The sequence below is a fragment of the Aedes albopictus genome, chromosome 1, assembly GCF_035046485.1.
Source record: "Aedes albopictus strain Foshan chromosome 1, AalbF5, whole genome shotgun sequence".
Classification (NCBI taxonomy): domain Eukaryota; kingdom Metazoa; phylum Arthropoda; class Insecta; order Diptera; family Culicidae; genus Aedes; species Aedes albopictus.
In genome coordinates this window covers 18,850,723-18,866,284 of record NC_085136.1, presented here as the reverse complement: position 1 = coordinate 18,866,284, position 15,562 = coordinate 18,850,723, and the positions used below count along the sequence as shown (strand labels likewise).

General features: G+C 42.6%; 4 protein-coding genes across 5 annotated transcripts in view; 3 read left to right on the top strand and 1 right to left on the bottom strand.

The window, feature by feature from the left end:
* The window catches only part of LOC109408944 (DDB1- and CUL4-associated factor 6), a 55,148-nt gene extending 48,836 nt beyond the window's left edge, over positions 1-6,312 (bottom strand). Inside the window, exon 1 of the mRNA XM_029855827.2 lies at positions 6,091-6,312. The gene's annotated coding sequence lies outside the window, so the exon portion shown is untranslated. The remainder of the gene's footprint in view (positions 1-6,090) is intronic.
* LOC109408938 (uncharacterized) overlaps positions 1-15,562 on the top strand; it is a 463,030-nt gene that overhangs the window by 252,505 nt on the left and 194,963 nt on the right. The gene's annotated exons all lie outside the window — the stretch shown is intronic.
* LOC109408951 (glutamyl-tRNA(Gln) amidotransferase subunit C, mitochondrial) lies at positions 9,004-9,801 on the top strand. 2 transcript variants are annotated; one of them, XM_019682351.3, is made up of 2 exons: positions 9,004-9,161; positions 9,219-9,801. In XM_019682351.3, the coding sequence occupies exon 2, from the start codon at positions 9,241-9,243 to the stop codon at positions 9,799-9,801; it is 561 nt and encodes a 186-aa protein (XP_019537896.3). In that variant the 5' UTR covers positions 9,004-9,161; positions 9,219-9,240. The 2 variants fall into 2 exon arrangements, with proteins under 2 accessions (XP_019537896.3, XP_062700113.1); XM_062844129.1 differs by having other exon boundaries at positions 9,008-9,161; positions 9,225-9,801.
* LOC109408950 (DNA polymerase subunit gamma-2, mitochondrial) lies at positions 9,801-15,544 on the top strand. Its single transcript, XM_019682350.3, has 2 exons — positions 9,801-10,572; positions 15,243-15,544. Exons 1-2 carry the CDS (start codon positions 9,801-9,803, stop codon positions 15,536-15,538), a joined length of 1,068 nt encoding a protein of 355 aa, XP_019537895.3. The 3' UTR covers positions 15,539-15,544.

Genomic DNA, 15,562 nt, shown 5'->3' with positions numbered 1-15,562 from the left:
GCTGCAACAGTAAAGCGAATTCCCCCGAGAGGGTAAGCTAACAGCGAATTCCCCCGAGAGGGTAAGCTGCAACAGTAAAGCGAATTCCCCCGAGAGGGTAAGCTAACAGCAAATTCCCCCGAGAGGGTAAGCTGCAACAGTAAAGCGAATTCCCCCGAGAGGGTAAGCTAACAGCGAATTCCCCCGAGAGGGTAAGCTGCAACAGTAAAGCGAATTCCCCCGAGAGGGTAAGCTAACAGCGAATTCCCCCGAGAGGGTAAGCTGCAACAGTAAAGCGAATTCCCCCGAGAGGGCAAGCTAACAGCGAATTCCCCCGAGAGGGTAAGCTGCAACAGTAAAGCGAATTCCCCCGAGAGGGTAAGCTCACAGCGAATTCCCCCGAGAGGGTAAGCTGCAACAGTAAAGCGAATTCCCCCGAGAGGGTAAGCTAGCAGCGAATTCCCCCGAGAGGATAAGCTGCAACAGTAAAGCGAATTCCCCCGAGAGGGTAAGCTGCGACAGTCGAGTGAATTTAGGTTGAAGGATGTTTATGATGATAATGTAGGGTGTAAGATGTAGAAAGGAAGATGAAGGATAAAGGATGTAGAATGATGGTGATGATGATGAGAATGAAAAATGTAGGATGAAAGAAGAAAGATGTAGGATGAAGAAAGAAGGATATATGATGTAGGATTAAAGATAAAGGAAAGTTGTTGGATGAAGTACGAAGGATACAGGATGTGGGATGAACAAGAATGGATGTAGAATGATGGCGTTGATGATGATGATGATGAAGGATGAAGTATGTAGGATGAAGGAAGCATTATGTAGGATGAAGAAAGAAGGATATAGGATGTAGGATGAAAGATGAAAAATAAAGAAAAGATGTTGGATGAAGTATGAAGGATGATGATGATGATGATGATAATGATTATGATGATTATGATGATGAAGTATGAATGATATAGGATGTAAGATCTATATATATAAAAATGAATTTCTGTCTGTCTGTCTGTCTGTCTGTCTGTCTGTCTGTCTGTCTGTCTGACCGTCATGCATTCGGAAACTACTGAACCGATCGGTGTGAAATTTTGTATGTGAGTATTTTGGAGGCCGGGGAAGGTTCTTAGCTTGGTGTGAGACCTCTCCGGTCTCTGGAACGGGGGGCTCCCATACAGACTTCGCCGGGGACATCCCTACGGAGCTGTATGTCAAAAAACACAGTAGGCAGGCAGTACGACATTTGCCGGGACAGCTAGTGAAGAATAAAAGATAAAGGATGTGGAATGATGGTGATGATAATGGTAGGATGGTAGGATAAAGAATGAAGAATATATGATGTAGGATGAATGATAGAGGAAAGTTGTTGGATGAAGTATGAAGGATACAGGATGTGAGAAAAGGATAAAGGATGTAGAATGATGGCGATGATGATGATGATCAAGGATGAAGAATGTAGGACGAAGGAAGAAAGATGTAGGATGAAGACTGAAGGATATAAGATGAAGAATGTGGGATGTAGGATATAGGATGTAGGATGAAGGATTAAGGATGATGATGATGATGATAATGTTTATGATGATTATGATGATGAAGTATGAAAGATACAGGATGCTGGTGATGATTATGTGAATGGAAGATGAAGAGGATAAAGAATGGATTATGTAGGATGAAGTATGAAGGATGAAAGATGAAGGATAGAGAATTGATGTTGTAGGATGAAGGATGAAGAATGCATGATGAAGGAAGAAGTATATAGGATGAAGGAAGAAAGATGAAGGATGAAAAAAGAAGGATATAGGATGTAGGATGAAAGATGAAATATACAGGAAAGATGTTGGATGAAGTATGAAGAATATAGGATGTAAGATAAAGGATAAAGGATGAAGGATAAAGAATGTAGAATGATGGCGATGATGATGATGATGATGATGAAGGAAAGAAGGTGTAGGATGAAGAAAGAAGGATATAGGATGTAGGATGAAAGATGAAAAATAAAGAAAATATGTTGGATGAGGTATGAAGGATGTTACGAAAGCTTCGATAAATACTGCGAAACTGGCAACACTGAATAGAGACAGAATAGATGAGAAAATTTAGAAGAAAGGTCAGTTAGTTGAAAAATCGGATCCTTTGAGAACGCACGGATGTGTTCACTATAATGTAAGTTATTGTATGTAAATTGAATTATTTTATTATTAATAAACTTATTTAACAGCATTGAAGCTGCTCCACAAAAGCTGCTCTCAATAGGTGATCGTCCGTGGCAAAGAAACATCCCCAACTCAACAAAGGATGATGATGATGATAATGATTATGATGATTACGATGATGAAGTATGAATGATATGATAGATGAAGTATAAAGGATAAAGGATGAAGAATGATGGTGATGATGATGATGCAGGATGAATAATGTAGGATGAAGGAAGATAGATGTAGGATGAAGAATGAAGGATATATGATGTAGGATGAAAGATAGAGGAAAGTTGTTGGATGAAGTATGCAGAATGATGGCGATGATGATGATGGTCAAGGATGAAGAATAAAGGATGAAGGAAGAAAGATGTAGGATGAAGACTGAAGTATGTAAGATGAAGAATGTAGGATATAGGATTAAGGAAAATGATGATGATGATAATGATTATGATGACGAAGTATGAAGGATATGGGATGTAAGATGAAGAATAAAGGATAAAGGATGTTGAATGATGGTGATGATGATGATGAAGGAAGATAGATGTAGGATGAAGAATGCAGGATATATGATATAGGATGAAGGATGATGATGATTAAGATGAATGATACGGCATGATAATGATGAAGATGAAGGATGAAGAATATAGGATGAAAGAAGAAACATTTAGGATGAAGGAAGAAGGATATACGATGTAGGATGAAAGACAAAAATAAAAAAAAAAAAAAAGAAAGATAAAGGAAAGATATTGGATGAAGTATGAAGGATATAGGATGTAAGATGAAGGATAAAGGATGTAGAATGGTCGTGATGATGATGCAGGATGAAGTATTAGGATAAAGGATGATGAAATATGAAGGATGATGATGATTATGATAATGGTAATGAAGTATGCAGGATAATGGTTGAAGGATGAAGGGTGAAGGACGCAGGATGAAGAATGAAGGATGATGATGATGATTATGATATTGATGAATGATGTGAAATGGAGGATGCAGGATGTAAGGTGAAGTATGAGAAATGACGAACGAAGAATGAAGATCATGATGAAAAGCTAAAGGATCTGAATAACAAATGGACATTTTGGAAAGCTAACTTATCCAAAGGTCGCAAAAAGCTTATAAAAGATTTGCATAACAATGCCAATGTGGCCAAGGTTTAAAATAATTATAAAAATATTTAATCAAATTGATTGGAAATTAAGAGGATGCAATGATGATGATCGATTTTATTACTTTTGTTTTCTAACGAAAACAATTATAAGTTGTGCTTCAATAATGTTCAATGCAGGTTTATAATGTCGGTAGAAAGTCATACATTTTTTTTAATTGTTTTTTATTCTTACTTTTTGAATTTTTAAAACAATTAGAGAGTAGGACAGGGGGAGAATGTAGGGGTTGAGAGAGATATGAAGAAAAAGATTAATAGGGCATATAGCGTCAGTTGCGGTGATGCACCACCGGAAAAACAAAGCAAACGATCAACATGAAATGAAACGTCAGTCTTGTAAAGCATTTTGTGCGAGAAGGTATCGCTCCTCCTCGTTAGCGTGCGTTTGGCTGCAGGATTCGGCTCAAGATTCGGCTGGTGTGTTCGGAAGTGTCCCTCCGGACACTACACACAAGTTCGTAGCTTCGAACCGATTCAGCTCGGGCCTGACGGCTCCCCAGAAATCTTCTAGTTCGAGCTCAAGGCACGTTTGCACAGCAAAGTTCCACGTAGTCCAGTTCTCTCGTTCGGATAACCGATCAATACCTATTCATGCATTTATTTCAACATCAAATTTCTGATAACACTGAATCAACAATTTGCCGCCATAATACTCGATTTGCAGCTGCAGCTCTCCAACGTTGGTCACGCCCAACGCTCGCCAGACACGCTCCACCTGGTTCGCCCATCGTGGTCTCTGCGCTCCACGCCTTCTAGTACCAACCGGATGGTTGGCAAACACCAACTTTACAGGGTTGGTGTCCGGCATTCTTGCAACATGCCCTGCCCATCGTATCTGTCCAGCTTTAGCCAATTTAAGGATGTTGCGTTCACCGTAGAGTGCAGCGAGCTCGTGGATCATCCTTCTCCGCCACACACCGTTCTCCTGCACACCGCCGAAGATCGTCCTTAGCACGCGTCGCTCGAAAACTCCGAGTGCTTGGAGGTCCTCCTCAAGCATCGCCCATGTCTTATGTCCGCAGAGGACCACCGGTCTTATTAGCGTCTTGTACATGGTACATTTGATGCGGGGGTGAATCTTTTTTGACCGCAATTTCTTCTGGAGCCTGTAGTAGGCTCGACTTCCACTGATGATGCGCCTTCGTATTTCACGGCTCACGTTATTGTCAGCCATTAGCAAGGAACCGAGGTAGACGAATTCTTCTACCACCTTTTAACATTGCTGCCAAGGTTTGTCGCGTCAGTCTGGTAAGCTTCCCGGGAAAGCTGTCCTCGTCCATGATTTTCCATAGCTCAGTGCGGTCGAGACTGGCTCACAGGGCTCGTGGAATAGAATATGCGCTTCACTCACAGTTACAAGGATAGTGGTACTTTGCCCCGAATGACCCGATTCCCCGAAAAATACATTCTTGATAGAAATGATAATTTATTACAAGTGTCACTAGGTTGTTCAAAAAGTTAACCGAACATAATTAGACAATTTGTTGGGGTCAATTTGGTTCTAGAAAAAAGGGCAGTAGTGGTAAAAAAGAGTACCACCACACCTCACCATTCTTTATTCACAAGTATCAGCATGTCTGAGGACAAATAGAACTTGAAAGAAGCGCATATAAAATAAAGAAGGATGTGATGATTCGGGGAAAAGTGTCATTCAGGGAACCGACATTCGAAGAAAAGTAGCTCAACCATGGATTCGATATCCTTGCTTTGGTTTTACGGTGTTTTATAGGACATATTGGGTCTGAATAAATTGATCATTCATGAAATAAAAATCATAGTCATCCCCTCCCCAATTAAACTCCTCGTTTATGCCACTGTATACTTTAAACAACGACGTCATACTAAACCGTCGAAGATGCGGGAAGTGGAGAAGCGGCAGCCTCGCGTTAGAACCGAGATAAATGGATCCTGCCCGTCACGAGCATGCGAAAACATACAAACTGGCCGTCCGACCGACCGCCCGTCCGCCCGCAGTCTATAATTAGAAGAGTGTTCATCAACAACACTTCGCACAAACATACCTACTACTACATTGCATACCAAGTCTTGGTTTGGCTGTCTTTATAGATTTAATAAACTCGAGAGGGAAGCTAATTCGAACGTTCGGCCTGCTTTGATTATAGGAAGGTAGGACGGTAAGTGAACGGAAAAGGGAAACCAGACGTGCGGCCCTGCGATGTGTTAAGTGCCTAAACTGACAACGGGCATGTTTTCATTGAGAATCTACTCGTCGTGATGATCCACTACGCAAGTGTTGAAAGCCAATTAAACAACGAAATCTTTTAATTTCTCTTCAATTTCGAGAGATTGCTCTGCTTATCTGATTCCTTCGTACGGCACACAGAGGAAAACATTAAATTATTTTTCTGCCTGCTACGATCGAGAGTTGAGCAACATGGAAAAAGTGATTTTACTCATCTCACCCATCTCACCGTCTCTAGTAGATAGATAGATAACTGTCTGTCCCATGTCCCAATGTCCCATACCTTAAGTTTGCTCCCGTTGAAGGGTGAAGGTCAATGTCTTTCGTCTTATGCGCTCTTCCCCCACATTCTGAAAGATATAGATCAGCCAGCACCCTTAGCTGCTCAAGTTACAAATTCCTACCGTCCTACCTTTCCCTTCGCCCTCGGCAATAAATTTATTTTTATAATTTAATAAATTCCACTCTTGCGACGCAACATCGAGAGCACTCCTCTATACGCAAGCAGACACAAGGCGGAAGAAAATTGATTTTTTGCTCACCTTTCCTTTCCGCTTAAAGATTTCCAACCGAAAGCGAATTCACACTGTTCTGCATGGTCACACGTTTGCCACTGATAGTTTTCACACTTTCACTGTCAAGTTTGCCTATTTTCAACAAAAATTGCACAATTTTTGCGCAAATTTAAAATTTTCCTCGAGCTTCCCCCGAAAGGTTTGTTATTTTTTCGACACAAAATTTTTCGACAGACCGACGACGACAGCTGATTGTGATTGACGCAAACACGCACACATGCACACATCAGCGTCGGTTTTCTGACAGCAACATAAGTTCCACAGACAAATATTTGTTGCGTTAGGGGTGCTCAAGAAGAAACCCGCATTTTTAATAGTCTATTTCACGAAACGACAACAGTGTTGATATTGATATTAACACTCACGGGCTTGGGCGCAACCTCCTGTCAAATTTTCATTCATGAAATGAGCGATCAGCTGATCCGAAACGTCTCGTAAAATGGCTCATTGGATTAAGGTAAAAGCACACATAAACAGACATAGTACTCAAATCGCAATTATCGCACGATTTAACGGTCATTTTGAAAAAGCAGTGTGGTTCGGACTGTGCTCATGTGTCATGGTGGCGATGCTGTGCCTACATCACCTCTAATTTTGGGGAGAAATGAATGCGACGCCTGTTGACATATAATCTGGAGCTCGATTTGAATAGGTCGTATGTACATTTGTCGATATAAAAATCGATCAGTTGATTTTAGTAATTCAGGCCAAACATGTCTAAAGGTCCTATCTGCAGAAGAGAGGCTCTCTTTGGTTTCTCTCTCTTTCGTTAATATCTCAGCTGATGATTTGTATTATGATTGTCTCCTTGCATTGAACGATGGTCAAAACAATCGTCTTTTGATTTGTACTGCAAAAATAGTTTTAAAATGTGCCATTACATTGCAATAATTGAAAAAGAACGTGAACAAAGAGAGCCTCTCAAATGCAGATAGGACCTATTGAAATGTTTGGCCTGAATTGTAGCAATAGGGATGATATTTTGGAGACTTTTAATGATGGAACGGAAAGCCTGTTTTGTGATGATTCTGCTGTAGGTATTGCGCATTTCCCACCCCACTGGACCCCTTTCGCAGTTAGTATAAGTGCGGGATCGTGAATAAAACTGCGATTTTGCATCGAATCGTGTCGGTGTCTTCTGCGCACTTATGCATTACAAAGTGCTGAATAAGTGCGCAGAAGACACCGAAACGATTCGATGCAAAATCGCAGTTTTATTCACGATCCCGCACTTATACCAACTGCGAAAGGGGTCCAGTTGGGTGGGAACTGCGCAATATGAACTTTGTTCAATTTCGACGGTTTTTGCTATAATAAGCGAATGCAACTGATCGATTTTTTAATCGACAAAAGCACATACGACCTTTTCAAATCGAGCTCCAGAATTGCAACAACGGATCACCTCAGAAATATGGGAAATGCATGTTATTGAGAAGATTTCAGGCCAAACATGTCTAAAGGTCCAATCTGCAGAAGAGAGGCTCTCTTTGGTTTCCCTCTCTTTCGTTAATATCTCAGCTGTTTATTTGAAGTATTTTTGTCTCTTTGCATATAACGATGGTCAAAACAATCGTCTTTTTATTTGTACTGCAAAAATAGTTGAAAAGTGTATCATTACATTGTAATAATTGAAAGAGAAAGTGAACAAAGAGAGCCTCTCAAATGCAGATAGGACCTATTGAAATGTTTGGCCTGATTTATTAGCTACTGTTCGGATCAAGATCGGCACAAACAATTTTCGTGAATCGGCCGTTTATTTTTGGCAGATCAAAAATTTTAGTTTGTTTTCTTCCTCTACTGGTTTCCTTTCACCTTTTACCAACGCAATCACAAATTTTGTCCTCAATGAATTCTGTTTTGGACCACTGTGCAGAAAGTCTCGTCCTCGTCGTGCGTATTCGATATCTGGTTTTTATCAGTCTGTTGTCCAACCTGTCTTGTCCCGTCGGGCCTCAACTATTCAAACACTCCAATCTATCCAATCCTCGCAGCTCGAAAAATACTACGGATTATATTTCAACTGTGTTACTTTCCGCTCTAATAGCATATTAACATTTCTACTCACTCTATTCGTATGTGATCATCCGACCAAATCTCATCTGTATTTCGACAATCAATCACTCGCGAAACTATTTCAATTTTAATTTACTTCTAAATCACCGAAGAAACTATACTATCACCAACAATCGCAAAATGGTATCTTCCCAACTAATTCATTCTAATCCTAGCTTTTGTTGATATTTACCTCCTACCTTTGACAGCTACCTGTCTCTCTCTTCTTCTCGTGTCATCTCTACTGTCACTCTGACACCTGTCAAACGACACTTACCGATGCCTCATCGACCGAACGCCTACCTTGTGACAAGCGGCCCACATGCAGTGCTGCCAGAACAGCTACGTAATGATATACTGAGGATTCAAATAATGCGTAGACTATGTAAACAACAGCCACATCCGTGATCAGCTGTTGTTTATAAATGAGCTCCATCCGGAAGAACAGAGAGAACAAAACAAAATTGAGAAAATTTGACATTTTTGTTCAGGGATGTGCATCGATTTTGTTCGATTTTATGTGGATAAGCCAACATTGTAATCGATTTTATCGGATATTTCGGATTATGGTTGATTTTGATCGATTTTCTGTTAATTTCTTCAGTTTTGTTGAAATTATGCAATAAAAATGTGATTCCTTGTAGGTTTTGGCAAAAAATCAAGGATATCGGGAAGAGTCGTCCCCCTCGCCAGGGGCCTGAATTGAACCAAATTGATTACTGTCGGACCCCTCCAGCCAGACTTTGTTTTCAAATTAGAAGATTTTCAGTGTAAAATGAAGCAGCTCACATCTTCGAATAATACGTGCTCTTTGTGGAACACAAAACCAAAACAAGACGTCGGCGGTGGGCGTCGTGCGGCGCGACTCGCGAGTAAAATTCTTCAAGTGATGCAACGCAATCTGCATGTTCCCTTGCTTTTCGGTGCTCTTTTCCATAATTTGTTACAAAAATAAGACTCACACGATAATTAGACGTACTTAGCAGGTAAGTAAACCAGACTTTTATATTTTTCAAACGAATAACAATCGGCTTCTACCGCAGTTCTAGGAAACATCGGTGTGCCATGTTGAGGTTTGCATTTCCGGCACTCCCGCGTTCGATTGCCACCGTCGTCACAGCCAGGACCATCAGCAGCAGCAGAGCGTTTTCATCTTCGGCAAAACCGATCTCCGCTGCCACTCCGGTAAACGCGTCCGATTGCTCCAGCAGCTTGGACGTGAAGCACCTCAAGCACCCGACTAAAGTGCCCCAGAAGCCTCACATTTCGGACATCGATCGACGTCAGCGGGAGAATCGACCGGCTCGCGTAACCGTGGATGACCAGACGGTACAGCTGCTGGAACGGCTGTCGCTGGTCGATTTAGATAGCAAAGAAGCACACCGCACGCTAGAGGATTCTATCGAGTTTGCGTCGCGCATTTTGACTATCGATACGGAAGGGGTCGAACCGCTGTACACGGTTCTGGAGCAGGAGAAGCTCGCCTTGCGGGAAGACGTCGTTTCGGATGGGAACATTCAGGAGGACGTGCTAAGGAACGCCCGGATTACGGAAGAGGAGTACTTTGTGGCACCTCCTGGGAACATTCCGCTGGAGCAGGACTCCAAGGGGAAACACAAGCACTGATGGCACAGGTTACTGCTATGGGGGCAGGGTTCCGCCAGTTGTTGGAATCCTGTCGGAATAGTAGATTCTTAGGTTTAGATTTGAACGGGGTTTTGAAGCTGACGCCAATCGGGAGAATGCTGAGGAACAATCTGAAGGAGGAATTTCGACGAGGGGAAGCTGGCATGACGGTGTATGAAGGAAGTAGCGGAATTTCGTTTGGGGAGAATCTTCGCTTTGTTCGGGAGACTTTCGGAGCCGATCTTCCCTTTGGTATTGCACTTGAGGAACGCTTCGAGAATCAAACGATTGCCCTCAATGAGAACCACGGAATCGCTTTAGACAGCGGGTCGTGGCTGTCCTGCTCGTATCTGGTGAATCCTACCATGAGCATGGAGTTTATGTACAAAATCCAGCGACAGCGGAAGATCTGGTGGATGCGGTACGCGTGCGACCCCGGACGATATAGAATATCGGATCTTCGGCAAGACTCGAATAGCAAAGTGCAATCGGTTCGCATCGAAGCTCGTTTCGCGGAGGAGCAAGTGGCACTGGAGCAGCTGGAGCTCATCCCCGGCGATGTTATGCGGGAACAGATGGAGGATTTCCGGGTGCAAGTCGGTGGCAAGTCCAGCAGGAAGGTCACACCCAACGTTCTACGGATCAGACAATGTGCGGAACTGGCCACGTTGGAAGTGATTTTGGATGCCTTCGAAAGTTCCGGGGTGGATAGTGTGAGAATGCATCGTAAATTAGCACCGTACAAGTGTGGAATTGTATGCGTTTCGGAAGGTGAGTACACATATGAATGTAGTTATTGCTTATTATGCCTAGGAGTTAATGGTTAGAGGGGTTTGCCAAAAACCTAACTGCTAACGTAGCCTATGCAGTTGATCTTGGGTTTATTCTAGATAATTAGCTATTCTTTCTAAGTCTGTTGTTCATTAGTTTCGAATGAAGCAGTAAATCAAACTACACTGTTGATACATAGGAAAAGGTCTACGAAGGAGAAACGAAACGGTTTGAGATGGCCAAAAGTTGGTCTACATGGTCCCTCTCATCATTTATCTACCAACAGTTTCATAGACACCTAGTCTGAGGTGTTTGATGCAAGTACCTCAAACGAAAGTAGCAATTTTAAAACTACTCCTCATCAAGCTCAGTTCCGCATCTCGAGCACAACGGAATCTCAACGCATCTCTTCCTGATCACCATACTTCTCTTGTCTTCTGTTGCCTACACCTTCTATTAACTTCTTTTCTTGATCAGCCTAGATAGCTGTGTAGTGTCGGTAGCGATTGTCTCAATTGGCTAAGAATAACACTACGGACCGCCTGTTCCGGTGGTAAGAATCCACCAACAGGTGACCCCTAATTCATGGTGTGATGCGGCTTTATGCTTACCGTGCCTAGGAATGAATGGCTAGGGGGGTCTAATAAAAACCTAACCGCTAACGAAGCCTGTGGAGTACCAGGGCGCCCTCCACAGTATGTAGCCCTTACTGCGCTAACCGGAGCAATGGTGCAGTGGACCTTGTGTTTCTCCGAGACAATCAGCTCCCCACGATTAGTCACGAGCTGATCAATTGGCATGTGTCAGATGAAGAATCTTTATCTGACCATCGCTACAACTTTTTTGAACATTTGAATGTTACTTCGCAAACATTGCGTTTCAGGAATCCCCGGTCAATAAACTGAGATCTTTTTACTGATTTGGTTTGATTCCAAATATCATGGATACTCACCATCCATTAGCACTCCAAGTGATTTAGATGATGCCGTTGATACTACAACGACCTTCATCATGGAAGCTTTTGAAGAAGCATGCCCTCTACGGTCTGTGAAGACCACAAGAGGAATCCCTTGGTGGAACTCTGATCTGGCGAAACTCAGGAAACAATGTAGAAAGAGTTGGAACAGACGACGTTCGCAAGGCCTACCAGAAAGCTCTTCGGTCTGCTGAACGATCCGGAAAAACCTTTGTACAAATGTTTCCAATCTGAATGAAGCCAGTCGGTTGAACAAAATCCTTGCAAAATCTAACGATTTTCAAGTGAACGAACTTCGTTTGCCAAATGGTAATTTCACTTCCTCTGATGAGGAAGTTTTGGAATGTTTATTCAGTACACACTTCCCCGGATGTGTGGATATTACATCTTCGGATGAACCTGATGTCTTTTCTTGTAGTTACGGTTCCCTGGCTTCGGCCCGGAGTATTGTAACTATAGAATCGATTGAGTGGGCACTTAATAGCTTTGCTCCTTTCAAATCTCCTGGGGCAGATGGGATTTATCCTATTTTGCTTCAGAAGCAATTTGATTATTTCAAACATGTTTTGAAAAAAATACTTGTTTGCAGTTTTGGGGTATATTCTCAGATCTTGGCGGGATATTACTGTGAAGTTCATTCCGAAACTGGGTCGAGTGTCGTATGAAGAAGCAAAGAGTTTCAGACCTATCAGTTTGACCTCTTTTCTTCTGGAATGCTTAGAACGCATTGTGGATCATCACATCCGTAAAGTTCATCTGGCCAACGTGCCTCTTCATGTGAACCAACATGCCTACCAATCTGGAAAGTCCACTGTGACTCTTTTACACAAAGTTGTTTACGATATCAAGAAAGCATTCGCTCAAAAGCAATCCTGCTTGGGTGTTGTCTTAGATATCGAGGGTGCCTTTGACAATGTGCCTTTCGATGCCATATTGGAAGCCGCACGGAGTCATGGTATATCTCCAATGATTTTTAATTGGATTCACCAAATGCTTAAAAACCGACATCTCTTCTCGACATTGCGTCAAGCAGGGATTAGGAAATTGAGTGTTTGTGGATGCCCCTAAAGGGGAGTCATATCACCACTTTTGTGGAATCTCGTAGCAGATACGCTATTGAGGCAACTCAATAAAAGCGGTTTTCCTACTTATGGTTTTGCCGATGACTATCTAACATTGCTAGTCGGTGCATCAGCACCCTTTTCGACCTGATGCCCTTCAGGTAGTTGAGGGTGGGTGTCACCAATATGGCCTTTCGGTTAATCCGAGTAAAACATTTATTGTTCTACAGGTAAACTGCCCCACTTGGCATGTCAGTCCCATGTCGTTTCTAATGTAAATCATATTTTTGTCACTGACGAGGTCATTTAAAACAAATTTGATATCTTTCCCGCCTCATTTAACAGCTAAATGTACCACGAAAAGGGTATGGAAGAATGGAATACATTTTTATGAAAATAATTTGAGTTATAGTACATAACGTAGGCGCTTTGAAAAACAACATGGGACTGACATGCGAAGAGAGGCAGTAAAGTACGTCGGAGTCATTCTTGATTCCAAGCTTTCCTGGACACCTCACATTGAGTTCAGAATCAATAAAGATTGTATGGCCTTCGGGCAATGCCGGCGAACCTTTGGTACAACTTGTGGTCTAAAACCCAAGTATATCAAATGGATTTACACAACTGTGGTTCGGCCAATATTGGCCTATGGATGTCTTGTGTGGTGGCAAAAGGACGAAGTGAGAACGGTCCAATCAAAGTTAGGCCATCTCCAAAGGATGTGTCTAATGGCGATGTCTGGAGCGTTCTCTTCAACTCCCACGGCAGCGCACGAAGTTCTCTTTGACGTTGCTCCACTACACATTCATCTCAAACAAGAAGCACTTTCTTGCACTTACCGTCTATGGGTACTCGGTCTACTAGAGGAAACTCCTGTGAACCGCACATCAACACACACCTCGTTGTTTCCAGTTTTGGTGAATTGGGACAAAGTTGTCCTTGCTCCAAGTGATCTTGTAATTTTCCATATAGGACATTTTCCACGAAATTCCCTTCCCGGGAAGAGTGGACATCTGGTTATCTGGAGAGAAGTATTTCAGACGGCATCGTATGTTACACTGATGGCTCCCTTCTCGAAGGTCGAGCAGGTGCTGGTGTTTATTCTCGTGAGCTAAGGCTGTATCAGTCTTATTCACTTGGTAGACACTGCACCGTTTTTCAGGCCGAAATCTTTGCTCTTATGTGCGGAGTGCAATCAGCACTTCAGCAGTGCGTAATGGGCAAAGTAATATACTTCTGTGCAGATAGCCAGGCTGCTATTAATGCACTTGCTTCGGCCAACTTTGGGTTGAAGGTAGTTATCGCTTGTCGAACTCAAATCGAGGAACTGAATTCAGCAAACGCTGTTCGCCTTGTATGGGTGCATGGCCATTCTTCCATCGCTGGAAATGAATTGGCTGATGAGTTAGCTCGCACTGGAGCATCACATGACTTCATTGGCCCTGAGCCAGCTATTCCGATATCGAAGTGTTGGGTAAAGCTTCAGATTCACACCTGGGCTGCCACTCAACACAAACAATACTGGAATAGTTTGGAGTCATGTCGTCAAACCAAATTGTATTGTACTGAGCCATCTCCAAGGGTGGCGAAGTATCTTACAAATCTGTCCAAGCAGAATTGCAGCATTCTGGTCAAGGCATTGACTGGCCACTGCCGACTCAGCTATCACATGGCGAATATTCAACAAGCTGATTCATTTGCATGTAATAGCTGTGAATCCGATTATGGAACTTTGTATCATTTTATATGTAACTGTCCAGTTTTTGCGCAACTGCGTTTCCGAGTATTTGGTAAACACTTATTAAGTGAAACTGACTTCAGAAACCTGAATCTTCAGGATATTCTGTTGTTCTTAACCCGCTGTGGTAAAGAGCTATGGGCTCTCTTTCGCTTTATGCGTTATTACAGTGCCCTTTTCAGGGCGCTGTTTGAACCCTTTGTGGTACGCTTATGCGTTAGTACCCTCTTCCAGGGTATTTTTTTCTTATTTCCCTGCCTGTCCTTATCCCCATCCTTATCCTTATTTCCTTCCTTTTCCCTCAGGTAGATTGATAACATAGTCTATTATTTTGGCGATGGGACAAATGTCCCAAATGGAATATAACGTGCCTCTGGAGCCGGCCTTCGGATACCTGATACTTGTAAACAACCAGGTGTTTGCCACTTTCAGTAAAAATTAAATGACTAACAACGCATATGTCATGCCTCGAGTATGTGTGCCTGTCAACAACGCAATTGTTGTTACACTCTTCTCTGAACTAGTTAGAGGTGTATGAGCTCTGTCACAGGTTTCTGTGGGAAACCACAAAATAAATTGTTCAGTGTATTTACATGATTAATGAAGCTACCTTTGGTATAAACACAAAATACAACGTTCAGGTTTATTCTGCGCGGCGTGTGAGGTGAGACGAGTCGAATGAGGTGACAAAAGTCGACTCGCCCCATTTGATTTACATTAGTCGTCTCACGTCACGTGAGACGAAACCGTCCGTCTCACCTCACACGCCGCGCAGAATAAGCCTGATTTACTCGGACAGCTTTTTCACACAAGTTATGGGGATTGTTTACAGGTGATCCATCTTACCCCAATTTGATACTTACCCACATTTTGTAATATCCTTTTCTTCTATCAGATGCATCTCAACTAGGGGAACTCCGCGACCTGGCCAGACACTTGTGCAACGTTTTGAGGAAAGCCAACATCGCCGTCTTAGACAGTTCTTCAGTTCTAAACGGAACCGGAAGCGTCCGATCGCTCAACAAACAGTTCCGACATCTGGACTCTATTGCCGTTCCCTACAGCATAGTTCTACGAGACCAAAGTTTGCAAAACGGACTGCTTCAGCTGCGCTCCCGCGATACGACCCTCAGTGAAACTATCCACATTTCAGATTTACCCAGCTATTTATTGAAAATTATAACCAGTTAACACGAACATTCTATTCTAACTAAG